This window comes from Ptychodera flava, chromosome 22 (assembly GCF_041260155.1).
Source record: "Ptychodera flava strain L36383 chromosome 22, AS_Pfla_20210202, whole genome shotgun sequence".
Taxonomy (NCBI): Eukaryota; Metazoa; Hemichordata; class Enteropneusta; family Ptychoderidae; genus Ptychodera; species Ptychodera flava.
In genome coordinates, this window is record NC_091949.1 from 31,336,705 (window position 1) to 31,361,176 (window position 24,472).

At 37.2% G+C, this 24,472-nt stretch overlaps 1 protein-coding gene across 1 annotated transcript; it reads right to left on the reverse strand.

Annotated features, from left to right (window-relative positions):
• Positions 1-187: 187 nt before the first annotated feature.
• Positions 188-13,025, reverse strand: LOC139123187 (uncharacterized). The gene is made up of 13 exons (XM_070689286.1): positions 12,940-13,025; positions 12,598-12,664; positions 11,598-11,759; positions 10,930-11,009; positions 10,516-10,699; positions 8,573-9,818; positions 6,366-6,523; positions 5,059-5,223; positions 4,520-4,702; positions 4,152-4,361; positions 2,361-2,518; positions 1,742-1,964; positions 188-1,558 (listed from the first exon to the last, which is right to left on the reverse strand). The coding sequence occupies exons 1-12, from the start codon at positions 12,985-12,987 to the stop codon at positions 1,755-1,757; spliced, it is 2,871 nt and encodes a 956-aa protein (XP_070545387.1). The 5' UTR covers positions 12,988-13,025; the 3' UTR covers positions 188-1,558; positions 1,742-1,754.
• Between the last annotated feature and the right edge of the window lie 11,447 nt (positions 13,026-24,472).

The window sequence follows — 24,472 nt, forward strand, 5'->3', positions numbered from 1 at the left end:
TGGCGATTCCCTTCTGGAATGAATCTCCGGCTAACATCGCTTTCCATCAACATCTAAGCAATGATTAACGGGACAATTCAGACCGCTGTTGAGCATGTCACAACACAATGTACGCCACAAGAGAAAAAATTGAGTTCGCCAACTGCAATGCAATGGACGCGGAATAAAACACAGACACATTTACATATTCCAACAATTAAAGAAACACTTATTCAGAACTCGTAGCACATACAACTCTTAAGTGTTTATGGAATATCGTTTTCAAATCTCTGAATAACCTTGTTTACATGAATTGACATTACTTTACATTGAAAATACCTTCAATGAGAATATAATTTTCAATTTTAATAGGATCCATTTTCCCTTCTGACTCTATCATTCCCATTATGTCGATTTATACCCACTAAAGAAGAATACGTTTATATGTGACTCATATATCAAACAAGGAAAACTGCATCCAGTTTAGGATAACGAGGATCTGTTGTATTAATCCATTAAAATAATTAAGATTGCCTAAAAATAGAGACCATATTTCATCGACCTACCATAATGGTTTAGCGAATGGCTGTTTCAAAACAACTCCGCAATGAATTTGGTCGTTTTTCGGTGTTAAATGCAAAGGCAACAAACATGATGCAAATTTCCAAACACTTGCCTTTTCAAAGGTGCAATTATACCTTAGCTCCCGTATATTTTTCAAGATTAGGACATAATACCAAACTTCCTTGATACTCAAGTTCGACACCTTTTTTTCAAATGTCATACACGCATATCGATCAAGATTTCTAAATTCAAAGGAAAATGTAGAAACAACGGGGTGACGCGCTGACCATTAACGTTTATTTATGGGCAGAGAGGAAAGCCAAAAATTAACGGGCGAGGCTTGCCGAGCCCGTTAATTTTGCTTTCCTCGAGCCCGCGCCCATAAACGTTAATGGTCAGATAGGAGTCTGTTATTTCCATTATATTATCAACGAACCGAAGGAAACCGTCAAAATTTGCGAAAATGTCCGGAGCGAATGACAACTTGGCCCCAGAACTGAGCAATACTGTCACTCGCTATAAAAAGTTGGCAAATCTGGAGATATTTTCAGAAAAAGTATCTCAACTTGGCGCACAAGTGCTCCATTTTATTTTGTGATTATGATTTACGTTTGAGCTGTAAAGTTAAAATACCTTGAGTTGTTAATCTTATTATTCATATTCACGGGCATGTAAACAAGCCATTACTGTGTATTTGTGGTCAGTCACGTGGTTCAGCTCGACCAATCAAAATGCGACAGGCAGTGCATGGTAATATAATGTATAGTACTAATGAAGCAACCTTATTTGTAACGTTTTAACGAATGCTCGTTACCATCTGAAAAGCATTTGGCTTTCCGCAATTGGTGATCTTACTGGATAGATACAATTTGATGATAGATAACTCGTATTACTAGTATAATTCCTCGTTTTAAATTAAATAAACATTTTAAATATAAGAACGTCAAACTTAACGTTTCGATAATGTTCATATTGTCATTGACTATAGCCTTGTCATCTCCGAGACAATCATAATCTGAAACACGAGAAGAAAAGGGATATTTTCCATTAGTTAATGATCGGCGTTTCTGAAGGACTTGAACAACTCTTTATTTAGGTAATCGAGGGGATAATTTTATTGCTAGGTATGCATCACCTTTCGCGATAAGTCGAGTGGCAAGCGATATTTTTGCTAAATATAAATTAAGAGAAAACTCACTCATTCTCTCATATTATACCGCCTCCCAGTCTACACGAAAACCTGTGGCCTGGCCATCGTCATTGGTCTTAAAAATCACAATGACCTTGTTGCTTATCGTGTCAAGTGGTACCGGAACGTTGGAGCCGGTGTATTCAGCAATGTTTTCTCCTTGAACTCCATTCACCAACAGGAAATCACTCCCATCTTCCAAGTCAAAGGCTACAAAGTTCAGAAGAATATTCTGAAGAAAACAGTGGGAGTGAGTTAAAATAAAATAGACTATATGATAAAAAGGTGCAGTGTAGACAGTTACAATGGTGACAACACATCGACAATGTAAAACAAAGGGTACATTGTTTGAATGTACTATTTGGATTGGAAATTATTATACTTATGCTTTGTCAGTATGTTTGAATGTCAAGGTAAACGTTAGGTTCACAGACAATGAAAACAATATTTTCGGAAACATTTTGAAGATAATTGCTTATACTTATGTTTACATTCTAACGTCTTCATCTCTCGTAGACTACGAATTTTGTGTGTTATTTTGAACGTTTAAGTCCAGCTAATTTGATACCAGTTTCAGTTAAGGCATGGGTTAGCGACAAAAACCTAATTGAAGAAATCTTTTCCTTACTTTTCCCTCGCTGGCAGTGACGCGAAACTCGCACACTGCATTATTCTCATACAGAGTTGTCCCATCATAGCCCATTGATGTGATAGTTCCACTCTCGCCAGAGATATCGTACGGCATACCACAGCCGGAATCATAAGTTGGTTGGTCAACAGGTGTTTCTATGATACAGAAGTGCAGTTTTTTAAGTGTCGCGGGCAACTGGCAATATTCAAGAATAATCGGCCAGCGCTTAGTAACATTTCAAAATATCATAATCTTACGATGAACTTGACTGCTTTATTAATCTAGAGACGAAGGCAAGAAAATCTCAAATTTCAAAGGAAGATTGGACCGTGTTTTTCACCTGTCGCCACATCATTATCTGTAATCTGCAACTCAAAGAGCCATGCACCAGTTGCATCTATTCAATAAAGCAACCCTACGTTAAATAGATTACCAGAATGATAAATCAACATTTACTTCAAATACCAAAATGCATTCTTGTACTGTTTTCCAAAGCAGGGCGGTGCGGAGCTGGAACTTTATAATATACAACCGGGATCGTTCAACTTATAGTTTGACCAGACTGGAAGTTTTGTTTTACCAGCTATATACTAAGAGATAACAAGACGCCCTGTTCGACACCTTCGTTCAGGAATATTCATTTTTATATCAAATTATAGGAGATTGGAGATTTTTATCATCCAACTTATGCTCATTATATTGTTTGGTATTTTATTTCTTTGGTTGGCAATCTTCCTTACATCTACAGATCATCCCCTGCCTTGGGGACAGATAGTCTAATTTACAATACTTCCCTCGTCAATTGTTTGTATGCGCTCAATGTCAGACTCTTTGTGTATGAAGATTTCATCGTCCCGTGTTTTGTAAAAATCGAAAACGTAAGTCCCCCTATTAAGTGAACACAGGGATGCCAGCCATTTAGAATTGCGGTAACTGATAGGTACTTCGTTTCTCTATCACCGGCATCCTAATTTTGAAAGAGAATATTTCAAATTTCCTGGAAGAAAGTTTTAACACTTTTATGTCTTTTCGGTTTCAGGGCGCATACCCCTTTATTGTCACTTCAGAATTTACGCATTGTTTGGTACCAGCAGTGCAAAACAAATAGTCTTTATGTACTCTTATCAATTAACTTAATGATAACTCATGGCCCGGACTAAAGCATAATAAGTTTGTGTAAGAAACAAAATTCTTGTATATTTTACTCTACCGTTGTATTTTCTAACAAGATACTCGAATATAATGTAACGAGTGCCTCAATTGACGGCCAAATAGCGGCTCTTCTTATTCTATCAATAGACACTTCTTCATATCACAGACGCCACTGATCATTAGACTCCACGGAACATTACCCCTCTCCCTCTGAAGATAAAATTGAACTCCCTTTGGCGGTTATTACCTAGTCTGTCCTATAATATATTCTTATCACTTTAGAAGAGACAGTTTTTTTGGAGTGCTATATCACAACATTCCATCATAGCTGAATTCAAGTGTCATATTGTAGCATTGCAGCAATACTAAGAAGGGGGATTTTTGTTACATTTTGAATCTGTATCGTAGCATCTAAATTGGCCATGCCGAAATTATGAGGCAAGGGTTGATGTCGATTTAATTGCTGTGGATATCGATCAATGAACACAGCAAACAGACGAAGACAACGTCAAGAGCATTTGTACGTCAGCGTGTGTGTACTTTCATGCGATTCTGAAGTCAAGAGCATTTGTACGTCAGCGTGTGTGTACTTTCATGCGATTCTGAACGAAAAGAGGTAGTGCAGATATTTCTCACCAGTTGCCATGACGAACACTTCACATAGCGAAACAGTTTTGCCACGGTCAGACTGGATGCTAACATAACGGCCTATGGTGGGTTCGATGCAATCAACTGTTGTGAAGCCCCTTTCAAGTTTTCTGGATGTCAATACCTCACCACATTGATGCTGAATCTCAATAGTCTCCTCTGATCCGACTCTCACGACGGCATTTACAAGGCCAATATCTATACAGATGGAAAACAAGTAAGCATTGGCCAGTTAGAAATGTTACATGATGTGTGATTAATTAAAATTGTGTCTATAATCGTCTACATATGACAAGAAAATCTTGGAACAGAACCGGTACAAGGAGGTAGTGAACACACTTGATACATTGGCTTACCTGGTCTCTGTAATATAACCCTGTAAACTTTGAATGGGTCACCAAGGTCAACTTTCCACCAGGTCTTGCCTTCATCGGCCAACATAGCGCATGTTTGTGTATCTCCATCGTTACCATAGTCAGCGTTACTACCGACACTGAGAGAAGCTTCTCTACCCAAGGCAACATTTGTCAACTTTGGTTCTACAAAGAGAGTCCATGTTCATAGGCGAGGTATTTGCATGTGTCTTACATAAACAATGCATTTATTTTTTCTAGTGTGTTGATCAGTACTCTGAAAAGGACAACTGCCATTCGATATATTGGTGACAAAGTCGAAAAATTTAAACTTTGCACAATTTGAAGAACTTTTGTAGGCATACCTTAACCTTCACAAATATATTGCAAAATGAACTCATCACACTTGAAGCCAAATTTACGTACGCATTCAATGTTATGAAATACGCTTGAAAAAATATTTAACAACGACCCAAAAAGTAAAAATATGGCAGAATATCGAAACTACCAAAGAGAAACTGAGTGATTACAGTGATCCTAACCATGTTCACTAATTTTGTCATAAAAATCTTCAACATCTCTGAAGTATTGACCGCATCCTTGGTATCCCTCTGGTGGTCCAGGCTGCTCATCAGGCTTGCTGTTCAAGTAGAGGACCATACCTCCATCCAAGTGAGGTTCAATATGACAATGTAAAAACCACCAACCTAAAATAATGTAAGAAATGTTGATAGGCATTTATTGTTATTCAATGTTTGTTTTAAATGCGCTTTGAATCGATTCATTTGTTTCTTTCGATGACTTTCCACCATATCACGAAAGTTATTTTCTGGCAACAGTACGTAACTGCTATCACGGAAAGAACATACTTCTTTACGGAAAGGGCTGCCTACAAGACATTACAGGAGTCTTTGGGAGAGCACCCATCCTCGGCCTTATCATATGATTCAAATATAACCACTTTCAGTTCACTCGATCACTGAGCAATCTTCTTAATAAGCTAGTCTTTTTTTCTTGCACGCGACAAGTCGATTAACAGTGAGAGATTGAGCTAATGGTCATACAGTAAGTCAAATTGAACTCACAAGCAATGTTAAAATACGCTAGCTAGGTAATTGTGCGCCATCAAGGATGACAGGCTACTCTCCGTGACAAGTTTTAATGCCATCACTTTGGCTCTTTTCGGTTCTTGAATCCCTCTTAAAGTCAGATTTCAGATTTAATTTGAGGACAAAACACCATGATCACATTATGATCACATTATCTTCAGCAAAACTTCAGTAAATCTCAAAGGTTTAGGTATGTCTGGGGAAGTCCAACCTGGGCCAGCAGTCTAATCTCTTCAGTTATTTTATTTCGCGTTACCAAGTCCAACCAATTTTGAGAAAGTGGAGCTGTAGATTTTTACATCACACGAATTGATCGTTGGGGAAAATGACTTTCAGGAACACTAAAACAAATAATCAAATGAATGAGTAATACTGCCTGCTTATCATTCCAAAATACGGATGCAGAAAATGTGCTTCAATGAATGCCAGATATTAACCCTAGGTTATTCAATTGAATTCCTACAGTGGTAACTGAAGTAAAAAGAGAAGTGTAATTGTTATTTAGACTGGCTCCCAAGTTACGACAATACTTTTTTGCTCCGACAAGCATATCACGAGCTTTGTCATGGTTATAAGGAGATATATAAGGTCTGCAAACCGAACTCGAAAAAATATCCATTTGTAGATTTATTTTATTGGGAATATCGCCGCAAGTGCCTGTAATCAACGTGGTATCACTGTTGTCTGTTCTTATCTTTCAAAGGCTTATGCAGTATTGCAAATCATTTGCATCAACCTACCCGGATTATCAGCCTCTAGCCGTACGATGGCATATCCTCCGGCAGGGAGAAGAATGGTATCTTTTCGAGGAGGGTTGTAGAGGTTCATCGGAATGAAATCGGGATTCACGTTCCAGGTGTCGTTTTTCCAACGAGGCTGATTGCATGGCACCATCAAACTATGTGAGGTATAAGTATATGCACAGCGAATCCTATACTTGTGTTGTCTACATAAGTTACATACCAATAATTGGATTGCAGTTCGGATCTTAGGAAACCGACTTATCTGTCTCAAGAGGTACACTAGACATGACATACATATCTGACGTTAACATATCATACGAACGTTAAGTCTCTGCTCTACCTTTACCATGTAAGATGAAGGATTATCAGATCTGCGAGGAAATTCACGAGCTGTCAGAAATTATGTTCGCTTTCTTCTAAGATCTTGCCGGATCAATAAAGTCTTGGGTTTGAGTGTATTTTACTTCAGCATATATTGCAAATCGGTGAGAGTAGCTTTTAATAAATATTGGTGTCAAATAAACCACATCACAAGCAACGGGGAAACTGCATTCAGAGTATAACCAGAAGATTTGTAAAAGACACCATGCATGGCCATTAAGGTCAAAAATAGGATATTTGAGTGACAGGATTAACTTAAGCTCTCTTTAGAAGACTAATCTTATCAGTCTGTCCATAGGAAATGTCATTGCACGTGAATTGTTATAAACATAGTCCCCGTAACCTCCCCCTACTCCTCGCTAAAGTAGGATTTAGGATAGCCTGAAAAGCTAACAATAAAAGCAGAGGGTAGTGGAGGCGGAAACCATGTGTCACATTAAAGGTAAACGATGTGCATCTCCCCTCAAATATAGAGGACACAGATCGTTGATCAATGTACGTTTTCTTGATGGGCGTTTTCCTCTGTCGTACTACTTTGTGACAGTCAAATTAACGGTGGATTATAGAGACACTTTCCTTAGCAGTCAAGTTGGTTGTAAGGAGTGATGGCAAGGGTATCACTTGTACCGGTTGATATTATTTCGCTATTTGGCCATTACACTTCTCCGAAGGATTTTGCTGTACTCTGAGAGAGAACATTTTAAATATTAAGATGTCAATACAATTTTCACAATTTGAAGGATGTTGATGTTTAAGTTCAGTACGACGGTAGATATAAAATATAGGCTGGAGTGTACAAAGTGAGTAATTTTTCGAGTACCTGAAAATTCGGGTCAAAATCGAACTCGTGTCAGCAGTATTCACGACAGTGCTCGCCATTCTAGCAGCGCAGCGCGCGGAGAGCGTCTCTACAGCATATACGAATGCAATGTGAATATATAGTAGTCGTACAAGTCAGTTCGTCTCCAAGAATTGTACATGTCCTTTGACGTCCCGTATACCGAATTTATTGGAAAGGATTGTGAGCGGATTAGGGAAAACTTGAAGTGAGTAGAGCGTCGGAGCTCGTTCATTGTAACGTACATTTTGTTGCAATACGAATACAATATTTTGAAGGCATTTACATCGTCTGCATGTATATTTTCATCACTGGCTTGTCTAAAAATAACTAAACTCGTTTAGACGACGTAAACGAAGTTTTAGTTCCTTAGGAGTATCTTATGCTTTGTGTCCTGAATGCATTACACGGATAACGACCTGTCTGAGTCACTGTATGTACATGTACATTACGTACTTATCGTAACTATTTGTGTGCACCTTCTCTGTCGTGTATTTTCAGTGGTGAAGTCAGATATTTGTGGCTTATATATGGCTATACTCGACATTTCACTACAAAGATATTAAAGTTCGTCAATAAGAAACATGTCGTATAGCGATTAAGTCGTAATGCAGACGATCAGGACCTTGCTCGTTAGCAGCGTAGACGACTTGAAAACAACATACGGAACCGTAAACGATGAAAGATGTCGCGATGTCGGTCGCAATGCATACAAATTTTCAACTCATTCAATTTTTCTTTGTTTTTCCTGAGACTGTGGTTGTATGCCAAGAAACTGAAAGCAAACATTAAAATTTTGACATTAATTATAAATGACATTTCGCAGTGTCATAAGTTTTCTTCGCTATGCTCTTTTTTGTATATGACCATACCAACGAGTACGCGTAGCTGCAAGTAGTTCCGGTAACAGTAGAAATATCATAATTGATGTCAATATCTTAACCACAATAGGTTTCGTTGAAATTTGCACTTGATATCAACTTACTCATCCAGAGAGCAACATTGCGTGTCATCATCTGGGCATGGGCAGCAAAGATCCTGGTTTGCTTGTAAGTAATCACCGTCTGCATCTTTCTCTGGAAACCCCATCTTCGTTAAGAAGACACTGTGTCCGTGGATATGAATTGGATGATGTGAGCCATTGTTCGAGCCTCCTGAACCGACACTTGTGAAGACAAACTGGTAATTATTCTCGACAAGAGTGACATTATATGTGCATAAGCAAACAGTGTGATGATCAGATGCATCACATTCTGGTTCACAAGTAGTGTGTTCAGAGGTAGGATCAAAAGGTGGTGCTGTAGGGTAGACAAACGACTTGCCATTTATGGCAGGCTTTGGGCTTGTACCCGGTTCATTACCACCTCGGCCTGCAATAACAAAGTTCATAAAAATTTGGGCTCTTTTTGACACATGTTCCACTGTCGGATCCAATGCCAGTTCTCTTGCAGAACGTGTCATATCGGCAATAGATGTACACAAGTTGTGAGACTGGGTGGAATATCCTCCAAAAGGACAATTCAGTGTCAGGCACGGATTACTGTCATCGCATCGACGCCATCTATCTGGCGGGAGTTCGTCACTGAGAAAGACGCCACTGGTGCCACCATAGCGTAACACAGAGGCATTGGTTTCATTAAGTGGGCCATCCTCCTTACCATCAAAACTTACGACATCAGCCCGAATCTTATAGGTCGAATATTCAGGATCATCTTGGGTCTTAAGTATAAAGTCATACCTTTCCCCAGCTGATATAATGACATAATCAAAGTCTTTAGGGTTGAGGTCAAAACCATCCGAAGTGATTATCTTCATTTTGTGATCGTCAATCGAAATGCGGTATGAGGTAACCCTCATAGCTCCAATGACGCGGAAACGATATCGATGACCTGGCTTAACGGAATAGCCATAATATGGAGTACGTGTTTGTGGATCATTTTGGTTATACCGGCCACGGCCATTAACCAAACCTGATGTAGTGGGAATTTGGCCGACAAACGGGCGTGGACCTTTAAATCTTGTTATGTCTCTGAATATAAACTCTTCATGTCTCCAGTCGGCCAATAGCATGATGAATTGATCATATTCAGGTAGGGGTGGCTCATTGCGGAGATCATGCAAGTTGAAGTCATAATATTTTTGGTTAGGTTCATCCTCCTCATACACAATTAAAGGTCCAACCATGCCGCCTGATATTTGGTCTCCAACGTGGGAGTGATACCAAAATGTTCCTTAAACAACAATAAGAGGATTGACTATGTTTTCTATGAACGCGATTAATATTCTAACACATAAGAATGTTTTTCTTTGTTGCAATAACTCTGAAATTCTACGAGACACACAGTTTTTTGCCATTAATGAATTTACATTTATATATTGAAATAACAAAAAATGCAACAGTTTTTGAATTTTTTTGTAAAATCCAATATGGCCGCCATTATCACGTGACCTTCTAGATGTGTCACATGACCTTTTGTTCTTTTTTTTGATGCTCTGTCATATTGCAATACTCACTGAAAAAATTTTCCCGAATACTCGTATAATTACAAAGATACAGCTCATGCATGTAAATCAATATCTATAAGGCCATATATCCATAGAAAACCACGCACAGGAATGCACGTTTAAAAATTAATTACGCAGTGAAAGAGTTAACGTATAAGTTAATGTCAAAGTAGGGAGAAAGTCTGGTGGTTTTTTATTGCTGACGTTTTGCTCAATGATAGAGACTGAAGGTTGATAGTTAAAAACCATACTAGAGAAATGTTTCTTATGAAATTCATTGCCAATGTATACTCTGTCTGCAGTACAGCAAGACATCTAGAGCCTACACGGATAAGAACAATGATGGGCAAATGACCTCAGTTTAGCTAAGTAATATTCATGCAACATGCTTCACCAAGTACAATTTTGCAGAAATCATCCTACCAGCGGGAATTGCCGCAAATATGTAGACATACGTGCCGCCCGGCGGAATTGGGCATTCGGTAATGAATGGTACACCATCCGACCAGGGAGTCCTTATCTGATACATACCATGCCAATGCATTGTCGTTAAGTCGTTGGTCATCGCGTTATGTAATGTTAAATTGACAATAGCGCCATATTTCACCTGTACAGAAGGGTTTAGGGATTGTATTAGAGTATTTGAAAATTGAAGTAGGCAAGCAATATCTGTATTTAAGTCTGAAATACATGTTACATTGAAAAACGAAAAGAAAGTAACTTATCGAAATGAAAGGAAATTATTTCTACTATATTGAAATGTCCCAGCTTTAGCATGCAATGAGATTGTAACTAAACTAAAGAAATTGTTATTTTATTCCAAATACGTATACTCACTCGAATTGGTGGTCCTGGTTCCTCTCCGTTGACACTGATAACACTACGCTTTACTCCATCACATGACAAGGGGACATTTTCTAGAGTATTATGGTCAAGGTTTTGTAAATCATGTTGGTAATATGAACAGGACAAACGGAGCAATTCAATAATGACATAGCTGTTGATTTGAGATCTAAGACATTGCGAGGATCCAACCAGCCATAATTTTATTGGTCAGAGTTTCTATTATTTGCAAGTACTGTGTAAAAGTTAGCACTTATACCAAGATGTTATATTTCTATACATTAATTACTCTAACACCACTACGGGCAATTTAAATATCATAAGTGGGCAATTAAGTTTTATCATACTTTTCACCATGTTGTTGGCTTAGATTTTCTTGTAAGTACAGACCAAGAAATGCCAGCATTACGAGATGGCAAAGATGGGGATTTAGCCGAGCGGTTCTCTCTGTGGCCTCTCCGCTAGGCGACTGATGCTGTATGTTGTGGGTTCGAACCCGATTGAAAACTAGCCGAACTTTAAAATGTTATGCTTAACGATATGAATATGCAAACTTAAGATGCCAATGGTCGCCGTTACCGGTTTGCATTTTGTTTGCTCTTTGCTCTTTCACATTTGAATTCGACCTACCTCTATTAATCATACCCGTATTATATACGTACCGAATGGTATAGCTCTATCGGTGCCAGCGCAATCAGCATTATCAATGCAACAGGCAACACATTTGACTGTGTTTCCATCCAGGTCCTCGCAATCACTCACGGTGTCCTCGTCGTTAAACATCATACAATAGTCATATTTAACTTCCATATGGTATTTACAAACTTGAGAAGAAAATTTAGTCAACTTCATAGTTATTAATACTTAATAATGTCTTTATGAAATCATCTGAATCTTTCAGGCTCTAATATTTTACACATTGTTCTAAAGAGGCATGGCAGTGTAAGCTATTGGAAAAGTAATGACGAATTTCACAATAGATGTTACGTCTAAAAGGCCAGCACGCACAAGCTAGCTTATCACATCATGGATATGACAGTTCAACTGTGACAGATAAAATATTTTTGACTTCTGTGTTTGTCCAATGTTGAATATGCAAATAAATTTGAACCAAACGCTCGCGCTATGTGACAGCCTATGTATTGACCACATTTATTGAACAAATTTTTTGTCTGGATCACTAGTTAAATTGTGTGGTAGCGTAGGGCTTTTATCTTATTTTAAAAGCTCATATGAACCACAGATATGAAAAAGGCAAAACATTTTATATGTAGTGGTGATCCTTTGACACAGAAAGGTGACAACGACGGGGTCACTTATGTGAGTTGCATGGTTAATGCATACCTACAAAACTGCTGATAATATCATTCTTTTCTAAGTTGTTTGTCACAATCCTTATTCAAAAGAATTTAGTTTCGAGAGAACTTGCGGGAAAAGGCTACTACGTCTAGTATAGATCAGCGATTCGCTGGCGAGGGTGACAAAACTTTTTCCATTTTGAAAACGGGTTACTTGTGTTAGGCGAATCAGACAAGTAAGTTACAGTGAAGATGAATATAATCAAGAAGATTTTCTTAACCTTCCTGCCATCATGATTTGTCATAAATATAGTAAAAGAAATGAGTTAGAACAGCAAAATATCATGATTCTGTATCAACTTACCTGTACGATGATCATCTAGTTCGGGGATATATTTAAGTTCACAATGCCCCCAGTGCGTAAAGTCACCCTGTAAATAAAAATACAGATCATCTGGTATGAACTTATAGCGTTGTCTGGTAATGGTGGCAGTCTTATTTAGTTAACGCACGACACTTTGTGTCATGCTGGGCTTATCCCTATTAAGGTGACATCGATGTTTCCCTGGTCATTCTCGTTGTACATAATGATGCAGCACTGTTAGTAACTTGTTTTGAAAGCTGGTCTTACAACCTTAGGGGAAAACGATACGAGAATTCAACGTAGTCGCGACAAATTTGTGTCAACACACAAATGCATTCATACCTGTGAGAGGGAAAGAAACCCCAACATTGAGAGCACAAATAATGCCATGATCCGCCACCTATCGATCACATACCAGTGTTGGTATCTCAAACTCAGAAAATGTTTTATGTACCTAAATTATTTGATGCAGTACCTTGAAACACCACGTGATGAAATTTGAATTATCAAATGGTCATATCATGCTGGGTAGCATTATTATTATCACATTTCTCATATTGCATGGTACATAGAATACCATTCAACACAACGGATACTGTTTCTTGATAATAGATGCAGAGTACAAGAACTTTCAGAATTCACAATCGTTATTACGAAAATCTGAACTGCATTAAACCAAAATGCTTAACGGTATGACAGTCCTTATTCATCATTCCTATATTGGTAAGCATGTTATTCAAGCAAATATATATTATGCAAATTGACATTTTTGCATGAATGTTAGGAATTTACTACATGATAGAAAATAAGGCAAATAATAAACAGAGCGACCAAACTTATGATTTTAAGATAATGAAGAAATTCTACATTATTTGTGACCCAAACGAATTAATGCAACAGCAATTCACACTGTCCTAATTTAACATCATTCGGGTTCAAACGATGGGATATTGTAAATTTTTAATAAGTAAGCTTTATGTCATATCACCAACACTAAGGTCATTTCAAAACATTGCAGTAAAGGATAATTCTAGGGGTGCATTTTATTAGGTCATCACAAAAGGCTACTTCAGGCAATCACTTATAACTACCACAGGGAGGACAGACCCAGAATTCCTCTGCTGTTCAAATGAAGATTTGAAGTACTCTCAAAAACTTGGTTGCGACAAAATGACAGGGCGGTGATAACATGAAAACCAGCAAATCACACATTGCCAAGAGAACAAATCGGTCAACAGGCTCGCAAAGTGTAATGCTAGCTTACTTAAAACTTTATGATGCGTTTTGCAAAATCACTTGTTCTATCTTTTTCACCTTTTGTTACGGGAATTTCACTATTGAAAAAGTACATGAATCTACCTTCACACAAGCATCATCGAATGATCAAGCAATACAATCATAGATGAACACGTCATGAAGTCCTAACTTTTGCAACCGGTGTGAAGGTGTTTTCTCGATAGAAAAGATCAAGCAAAATAAGAGAGTTTAGTAACCGATGAACAATTTGAGTTAGCTTTCAGTTTCGAAGTCGACTGAGGAGGCAAACGATTCTATAGAGTAGCTTCGCATAAGTAAAGTTTTACACACTTCCAAAATATTGCTCCGTTTGTTTAAGCATTTGGTACCTATATTTCTCACCTTTTTCGACTTACGTCCACTACACAAAGCGTACATTTGGCAACAACACGAAGGTAAATCAAACTTTCGCTGAAAACAATGATGTGATATATCCGATAGATTTGTCCTCCTCCTAGAGATAAGAATATATGTCTGATATCATCCAGCGAAAGAGAGAATTAAACCAGGTGGGAATTCTTAACATATTGTTTAATCTATGTATTTGATTTGAAAGACAGTGCGATGTTACTTTTATTTGCTAGTTGTCTCCAAAATAGTGTTTTAAAACTGCGGCTAATTAGAATATCAGTTATTTGTCTAGTGTGCAATCCTAAGATAAGGGACACAGGCACCCAAACAATCTTAGTCATTTACCACTACAAACCCAATTTTCAAATGTTCACGATCTGTACGCATTAAAAAAATAATTTCAAAAGAAATATTGCACTGCTGGATGAAGACCTCGTACAAAATTATGATGGTCTGCCGTATTATTTCTGCTGGCAAGATTGATTCACAAAAAAACATTTTATGCATGTAATGCAGAACGAACCATCTGGTCGTGTGATTCGTCACACAAAGTGCTGTAAGACAATTGGCATTTGAATCCAATATGGTGCTCAGGTCTTCGGTATTCTGTCGTATACACAAAAATTCAAGAATTGCGGGTAGGTTTAACAAAATGAGATCACAGCTACAGTGAATGAATCATATGGAATGCTTATCAAGCTACTGGGTCGGCTATTCAAGCTTTCGATGTATAAGACTAACCACCTATAACATTTTTGAGAGTAGTAATTAAGATTTTTAGATTGTAATCCATGATGGTGCGTGACATGAAAAATCGCATTGGGCATTGCATAGCTGGCAAACTCTTCAGGTACAAAGTATGTGGTCATGGTATAATCGTAAAGTTGTATACAACAGTAGATAGCAAGGGTCACAAAAGTGTCGAATGGTTTCTTGAAAGAAGACAATAAGACATCCTGCTGATCTCTGTAGAAGCCTGTAACCGGTATGTGTTCAATTTGACAAGAGTTTCATTCAGCCATTCCACGAGTTACGATGAAAGATCGTATTTGTGGCATCGCTTGTGTTCCCAAAGCCCTTATATTGTGAAATCCGACCGTGCAGAGTACACGGTCATTATTTGCATAATCGTCACGTTACAAAGATGTTGCCGAACCTTTCAAAAATCGGTTGTCCTCTCTTTAGCAAGCACTTGCACGTTGCAAGATTTCCGGTTGAAACTTGTGTATTGACAAGCATTGGTAATACCCTTCAAATCCGTGTCTGGGATTACCTTTATATGCCTCTGTTTGTTTTGTTTTTTGTTTATGCATTATTAAAGTTTTAGACTAAGGTGCTTTTCAAGGAACTGTAATTGTCACGCCATATAATTTGAATGGAGGCTAGGAAAAAAAACTCGCAGACACGGATTTGAAGGGTATTGCTAAGGCTTGTCAATCAATTTCAAAAGGAGGAAAAAACTATTTCGACAAAACGCTTGTCACGTTTCTATTATGCAAATAATGACTGTGTACTGTGCACTGTCGGATTACCCAATACCCGGGCTTTCAGAAATATATACTTTATAGGGATATGGGACTTCTATAACTGAGAAAAAATCAAAATCTGAAAGTGTCTATAAGGTATGTAGCTACCTTAAGATGCAAAAGTTGAAGTGCTTTAAGTAATCGTTCCAATACGAATACTTACTGCTTACACGCAGCAGATGTGCGCTTTGGTCATTCATACATAAAACACAGGGACAATGTCTGAGAACACTTAAATGTGATAGATTCAACGCGTTTGCAACCGACAATCTTTCTTCTCTTTCCTGTAATTGAAGTTACCGTCCTTGATTTTAAAAAATCCGTATATCACCAGATTCGTTTCTCGGAAAAAGGAGCTTGAAATGTATTCACTTTTTCCTCTTCAAGAAATATACATTTTTCCATCCTTCAGCACGTTACCTCACATATGTACAAAGTATTTATTGTGAATATAGTTCTCTGGCGTTTATTTATTTATTTATTTATTCGGAAATCCTACGGGATCAAGTCCCATTTACAGGTTCCTCAAAAGCTCAAAAGAAAACGGTAAAAAACACTGAACAAGACAGCACCAAACAGAAAGTATTTACAAAACTAAAATCAAGTGTAGGACACACACAGACAAAGAACAAAGCAAACAACTCAACAAGAACAAATTTAGATTATACGCTTTTAGTAGTGTTTTGGCGATTATACGCTTTTAGTAGTGTTTTGGTTAAGTTCAATAATTTGTCAAAGTGTCGGACAGTTACTTTTGAAATATTACCATGAAGTTTTGAATTATCAGGATTATATTATCCCAATTAACAATTTCTTTTCACAGACAGCGTACATTCGGCAAAAAAGCGAAGTAAAATACATAAAGAGGGAAAGATTTGAAAAACGTGACACAAGTTTTTAAATATCTGGCACACAATTTTGCAAAATTTGCTGGTCAATTGGGACTGTCTTCATTGTAAAACAGCGGACAACAGACGTACGCGTGATCACGCATTTTAAATGTAGTCACAGAAATAAAATCCGAACGCATATGTAGCATTCGTAGGGTTTACGCGGTGTTACATGTAAATACATGGATGTTAAAAAGCTTTAATCACAAACTTTCAAAATTTGTTGGCTAAAAGTGTTCAAAGCTCAGCAAGTAGAAAATTAATTTCTTGGTGAAAAAGGGTACAACGATACTTTGGTTTTCTGTCTAAACAGTATCATAATCAATTAGCTTGTGTCCTCTACGCAATGCACATTTACCATGATGCTATACAACATACATCGACTAAGTTGCGCAATCATTTAACTGTATGAACACATGAAGTGGTCATGGTCATGCAGAAAAAAAGCTAGTATAGCTTAAAGTTTACTTAGGTGAGGCATTTAACGAACCCCAAAAAGTATCAGGGTGCAATATAACCATTACAGGATTACATAATGCCCAACAAGAACTTGCTATCGTTACAGCTCCACATCAACCTATCATGGCGTCAGCAAAACTGTCTTCTTGCAATGGCATACTGCAGAATCATATCAATCTGTCAAAATAATAAAACATAACATGGCTTCATTTGCATATTAAAAGACAGTGTTGACATTTCTAAATAAGGTTTAGCCCTGCAAACGATTCTGTCATACATAGACAATAACATTGAAATTAATTTGCAGACGAAATGTTCACTTGTAAATTTTGAAGTTTTTTATAATGGATGAACCATTCATCAATGATCTTCTAAAGATAATCCTCAAATTATTTGTAAAAAATTCAGGCAAATATTAATCAGACAGAACTTGAAGAATAGGAAGGTATTTGGAACAAACAGAAACCCTGCAAGGCATCTTTTATATATCTAAACACCAAACGTATGTGTTACTTTGACTTTTGATAATATCTGACATGTCAACTAGTCTGCTCCTCATTGTTATACACCCAAAATGTAGTTAGACTGTTAGTACTCGATTATAATTAGCACATTAGTAAAAGACAGAATTTCGTTCATTTCAAATGAGTATCAGTGCAGACTTATCTTTTTTAATTTGAGTATAGCAATGCTTACTTTAACCGTGTACAGGCTAAGAATGCAAAAGGAATACTGAACACTTCAACTTTCCTTATAAGGTAAAAGGCAAATTGCCGTGGTATATAATAGATGATTAAAGAGGTCAAAATTACAGGGTCTTGCCCCGTAACATTCGATGATTACATTCTTAAAACTTCAATTATTTAAAAGATTGTCATGATGGGATAGAAAAGAAACATTCATCTTTGTTTTGAGGGGACTTTATTGGCTGGAATACAAATGTAGAAAGTGTAAAGATCCATGTTCCGTATACTTCTTTTATTTTGACAGTATATCTTTACCGAAAGAAATCAAAAAGTTATTTAGTTTATTGACGTATGTAGACATTCATCAAAATCACAGACAAAGTTTGACAGCAAAGTTTATTATACTACTTTTCGTCTCGTCCCTATTCTTTGACCTTACTTTACTTCACCTTTACTTTACCTTACTTTTGATATTCAAAGTTTACAAGGCAAGTGTCTTATTTATTATGAATCCAAGTTATCAGTCTCTTTTTGCGCAAAAGTGTCCTGATGACCTGTTGTTAGTACTGTTTTAGACAAATAAACTGTTCGCTGTTGGTAAATCCATACAAATCAAGTGTCCACAGCTTGTTAATCAATACAAATGAGAAAATTTACATTTTTGATCATTTCAGCATCTGGAGTTCACGGCAATGTCAATGATGTATAACAATTTATGGGAAACACTGCCAAATGGAACGCACACCGTCATGGACTTCAAGACAGAGTTAGCTAAGCATGCTCTACCATGGCCTCTCAAGAATGCCTATGATGTCATTTGACTGTCTTGTTATCTTAAGGTGTAAGCACTTCAACGACAATACTAAGAGTTGTTAAGAGTTGTTTAACCATGTTCTTAATGTGGTATCTTTCGTTACTATCGATTGCTATTTCTTCTGAAGCCGTGTTAATTGCTACCATCAGAACTGAGAGGCTGGTACATGTACTTGTGTTGACTGAAAATTGCAATTGGTGACACAGGGTAAATGATATTTCTAACGATTCAGTGACTATTGTTTACATATTCTTTCAACCTACCTGCAATCTTTGGTTGTTTTTACATACATAGGAGAATCACCAAAGACTTGCTAATCAAATGATATTTTAAGGCCAAAATCTTGTATTGATGTGTATTAAGAACAGAGATGACCAGATGGGTTAATCGTTCTGTGAAACGATCATCATAGAATTCTAAGAATCAGGTGATATTGCCATCAGAAGTAGTGCAGCTGGCTATTAGGATTTTCTGGAGTTCTTGAAATATATTTTTTGACATTATTCTCCTGTTTTGAAAGACATTGTAAAATTTGAAAAATTTGGGTTGATGATTTGCTAATTCAATGGTTCTACTCCGGAATAAAAAGCACGCGATGCGTTCTACAGAGTCAGTACGCCCAAGAGATCACGTGATGCCGGTACAAACAAACCCACATGTGCACTTACGCGTATATAAATAGGCCTACACGTTCGTCTATGCGCGTTTACACACGTGGGTTTGTTTGTACAGTGGTCCATTCGAATTCCGGGTTTGACCTATTCTGATGACGAACAACTGCTCCTTTGATAACTGATGGCATCGGTGACATTGGGCCTTAGTAAGTGACCACTACCTATCTGACTTATAGACTGATATATGGCGGGTGCCACATGTGGGGCAGGATGCGCTTACTATTTTCGAAACACCTGACATCACTTCTTGGTCTTCTGGTGGTCAGAGGTCCATATATCTTTCTTTCATGAATATGACTTTGTTTGTGTACCTTCTATTTACTATCTGTTCTATGCTGTTTTGTGTCTGTGTTTACAACTATTGTCTTACGAATTCTGACCTAGTGTTATTGGATTATGGATTGGTATGATTGCGATTATTTTGAAAGGACAGATTATTTATCAGCTTTACCAAAAGTAAATTGACAAATTTGATAAAAGTTTCATGTAAAGCAAATGACTAACATCATGTAAATAGTCAATGTCAACAAGTACTTATGCGAGAACCAAGGCTTTAGACCTGCCCTTAACTTGTTACTGCATTTAAGGCACCATTTGGGAGGCACTTGTGAGACAAAAGTCACATCGTACAGTCTTTAAAAGAGACAAAGGGTTTACCTGCAGCAAAGATGTACTATCCAGTACACATGTAAAAACGTAGACCAGACTTTACTCTCATCTTCATTTTATGTTATTAGCCATGCGCGCCAAATATTCTGATTTTGAGGTGGAAGGCCAATTTTGTCATTCATTTCTGCAGCAATTGTAATCCTCACCTCGCATAGTTGATAGGGTCAATATTTTGGTATATAAAACTTTATGCTTATGAGAACCTGCTTTATTGGAAATTAACTGACATGAACACAAAACATTTACAACCTTACAGATTGTAAATCAGTGAACAGCAGTATGTTTATATTTTCTGTAGTCTCTTAGTCCATCGTCAGGATATGTTGATAACAAATCACTATTTGACTGATGACACTGGTCAAGACATTGTAGAGATCTCTTCAATTATCATTTTGCTTGGTTGATCCATCTTTTTATTTCTATTCCCGGGGTAAAACTTTTTTTAAAATTCAAGTAACATTCATCCTGTTCTAGAGACGTGTGCTTTGTTCAATCGTTAAACACCGGCAAAAAACAAAGAAAACTAGGATATCATTTCTTAAACACGCAGGTCAATTCGCAGTCTAGGCAAATTGCCGATGTACCCCTGCAGTTGGCAGTAAAACAATGAAACGCATGAAAATAAGATAATGAATATAAACCCATTATTACAGTAGGATACAATTAAACTTTTCTTGATTAATTCATTTCAGATTTCCATACTTGCACGTCGCTCCTAATGTTTAGAAAGAGTGATAATTTTTTTGCACGGTACTTTACATAGAATAGAAGATAATAAATTTCAGATCAATGGTTTTGAATTTGCTAAATTAAGGAAAGAATATAACGAGATGTGAACTGAATATGCTCACGTGTTTTACAACGGGTTCATTAATAGCAGTATGCTTCACAGAACAATAATATATCGTTATATCACTATATATAGCAGGTTTTATCAACTTCGCACAGTACTCTCAGAGTTTAATCACTAATTACAAAACTTTATTTAATATGCAAATGGGCTGTTAATTAACGTGACACTGCTCAATGCTTCATGAGACAATTAGATATCCATCAGAACAACATTTGTAGCACGTTTCATTAAATGTGATGCTGTAATTTTAGAGTACTATCACTGATTACAAAGTTCATTAAATATGCAAATGAGCCCTAAATTAACTTGACACTGTTCAATGTTTCATAGCACCATTAAATATTGATCAGATCAATATCTGACGCAAGTTTCACCAAATTTTATGTCGTAATTTCAGAGTTATATCCCTAATTACAAATTTTATTAAATATGCAAATGCACCCTTAATTAACTTGACACTACTAAGTACTTTACACCACAGTTAGATATCAGTCGGATCAGTATCTGCAGCAGAATTCATCAAATTTGGTGCAGTTGTATCGGAGTTATATGACTAAATATAACTTCATAAAATATGCAAAGGAGCTATTTATTTACTTGACACTGCCCATTGCTTCTAAGTATAATTAGATGCGCTTACTATTTTCGAAAAACCTGACATCACTTCTTGGTCTTCTGGCCAGAGGTCCATATATCTTTCTTTCATGAATATGACTTTGTTTGTGTACCGTCTATTTACTGTCTGTTCTGTGCTGTTTGTGTCTATGTTTACAACTTTTGTCTTACGAATTCTGACCTAATGCCATTGGATTATGGATTGGTATGATTACGATTATTTTATATCTGATCAATATTTGTTGCACGTATCATCAAGTTTGGTGCAGGAATTCCAGAGTTATGACACTAATAACAAAAGTTCATTGAATATGCAAATGAGCAGATGATTGACATGGCACTCACAGTATCATCATAATGTTCTGAGATTGTCATCTGTGGAAAGTTTCATGAAATTTTCTGTAGTATTTCTTGGTATATGTCTACACTGTCATTACCGTCTCCATAGGGAAACCATTGTATGGGAAAAATGATATTGCGTAACTTCGTTAATATGCAAGACACACTAACCAAATTATAATCAAGTCTTGCAAGTAGCATATGATACCTGTGTACCTAATCTGACTTGAATCTGTTTAGGCGTTTTGAGTTATCGTGTAAACAGACAGACAGATAGACAGACAGACACACACACACACACACACACACACACACACACACACACACACACACACACACTCACACACACGGACAGACAGACAGATATCGCTATGACATTAGCCCAAGTGTGAACACGTGAGATAAAAACGAAATGAGTGACTTTGAGAAACGCATAATTACTTTTAAAATACAGGTGTTCCATTTTTAAAACATGCAGACTGATTTGCAGTCTTGGTATAATTTGCGGCTTTAACGGTGACACTGAGAGACCATTGTGCCGCTCATAATTTATTATCAGACAAAGAGTGCTTCAGATTTACTTAGGACCCTGGACCCGTACTCCTAACAGGTATTATAGTAGTAACGGAATGTTGGTCTTCGAACATTCATTTGGACAGGGTTAATTTGCTCCGCATGTAACCATGGACCTTCGAATCGATGCGGTAGTATCAGTATGTGGCATGTATTATGTAGTGTCCAGTGCCTTAAGGGTCAAGTTTGTACTCCATTCTTGTGTTTCTGGCATGTAGGTCAATTATTCTCTACTGTGTACTTACATTGCAAAACTTACACACTTCCTTACAAATAAGTTTCTAAATTCCATGCCAAAGAGAGAGAGAGAGAGAGAGAGAGAGAGAGAGAGAGAGAGAGAGAGAGAGCGTCTATATTGTATCCACTAATGTAAGTTATACAGTAAAAGACTATCACCATTCACACAGCACTTTGTTTTGAAATACATACCTTATATCACATGGACTTCCTATAATGTTTACTATGGTCTAGCCTTGCACACGGCTGATCAAATGCTTAAAGCACACGGCGATCTGAATGTAATAAAAATCCTCCGAATTATAGCTACCGCAGTATTGAGCTAGATCAGTATCGCTTGTTTGGTATGCTACGCCGAGGCTTTGTAAATGACGAATATCGATGGAAGAGAAAAGAAAAAGGTAAGATGTTTCTGGTCTAATGTCAAATTTATTTATATTAACTTAGATCAGCAATGAAATCTGACTCTTAATTTCCAGAAGATCGAATTCTTATTGATGCCCTGCGCTTTCATTGGAATGATAATGATGTGATGTTTCCCTGTCGCGTTACGCTGACTCCATTATTATCTTTGTCAATGACACTATGGTACCGACAACGGGCGTCACTGCAGCATGACGACCAATCAGCTGTACGTTATTCAACAATTTCGATGATCTAACCCTTCTCAGTCTGGTAGCTTATGTCGTAACTTAGGACATGTTCTATGAAGATCCTGGCATTTACCCGAAATTATTTGATTTTCCTCTCTCCGTTTACCTTTTGGGAATAGTTTGGCTACAAAACAACTCCATTTCATTCCCCACGTATCACAAAAATCGAATGCATACCAGGATGCAATGCTACGTTTTTATATAAAGATCATGTCCCTTGATGTAAAATTGATCAGTCTGACCAATTCGCTACACTTGGTTCGCCAATTGTCTATACTGTCCTTACTGCGTCGTTAGCAGCATTATAATTTGAACGTTTTTAAAATGCTTCTCCTTAAATTCTTGGTAAATTAATCCAAAGAACAAGAGAAATTGATAATTGAAATTGATTGAAATGATAAGCTAATTCGGGTAGTTAGGTAGGTAGCTTGACATAAGTAAATGACAAAACGGGAACATGTTAATACACCTATAAAATGCAATACCACCAACATTTTTATAAAATTCACATCAAATCGGCAGTTATACTTATAAATGCACAAAAAATAAATACACCTGGAAACATCAGCCCATGTAATTATGTTTTCATGAGAAAAATAGACAAAGAGAGAGACACAGAGAGACACAGAGAGACATAGAGAGAGAAAGAGAGATCTGTTGAACGTCGGTATTCATGTGCGTTCTTCTATTATTGTACTTGGGCCTCAGCCCAAGTACATTTGTTTTCATTCCGTGGGAAAAAACTCTGTAAGGTATAACCATTCCTGGCTGAGACCAGGGAGGGCAAAATGTCTTGGCTTCATCTTTCTTGGCATAATAATGGCGTAATGATGTTAACTGAATGGAAGTGCTGCTCTCAGCCAGTCTTGAATAAGTGAGATGTGAATATTAATGCTTCTCTATCTGAGTTTTTGCCACAAAATCTTCTGAATATAATCAAAATGTGCATCGAAATGCAACAATTAATGCACCCTCCGTTTCCTAGGCGATGGCACGACCCTTGCTACACCCACTGGACGAGCCAAAGTGGGAGGGGTAATTTCAGTTTGGTCGAACAAGAGGGCTCGAGACCAGAATTTAACATTTAAACTTGAAACATGTTTAATCGCTGACAAGATGTGGACTAGTGTTAATCGAAGTAAAATTGTGAAAAGGAAAGGTTTTATATCCCGGACACAATGAAAAACATTACGACTGGAAACTGTACCCCCAGTTGAGAATAGTAATGCCCACAGCGATG

Coding starts and splice junctions, on each gene's coding strand:
- LOC139123187 (XM_070689286.1), bottom strand. CDS start 12,987: ATGGCATTATTTGTGCTCTCAATGTTGGGGTTTCTTTCCCTCTCACAG. Junction 11,760..12,597: donor ACTAGATGATCATCGTACAG/GTAAGTTGATAC, acceptor TTTCTTCTCAAG/TTTGTAAATACCATATGGAA. Junction 9,819..10,515: donor ATTTGCGGCAATTCCCGCTG/GTAGGATGATTT, acceptor TTGTTGTTTAAG/GAACATTTTGGTATCACTCC.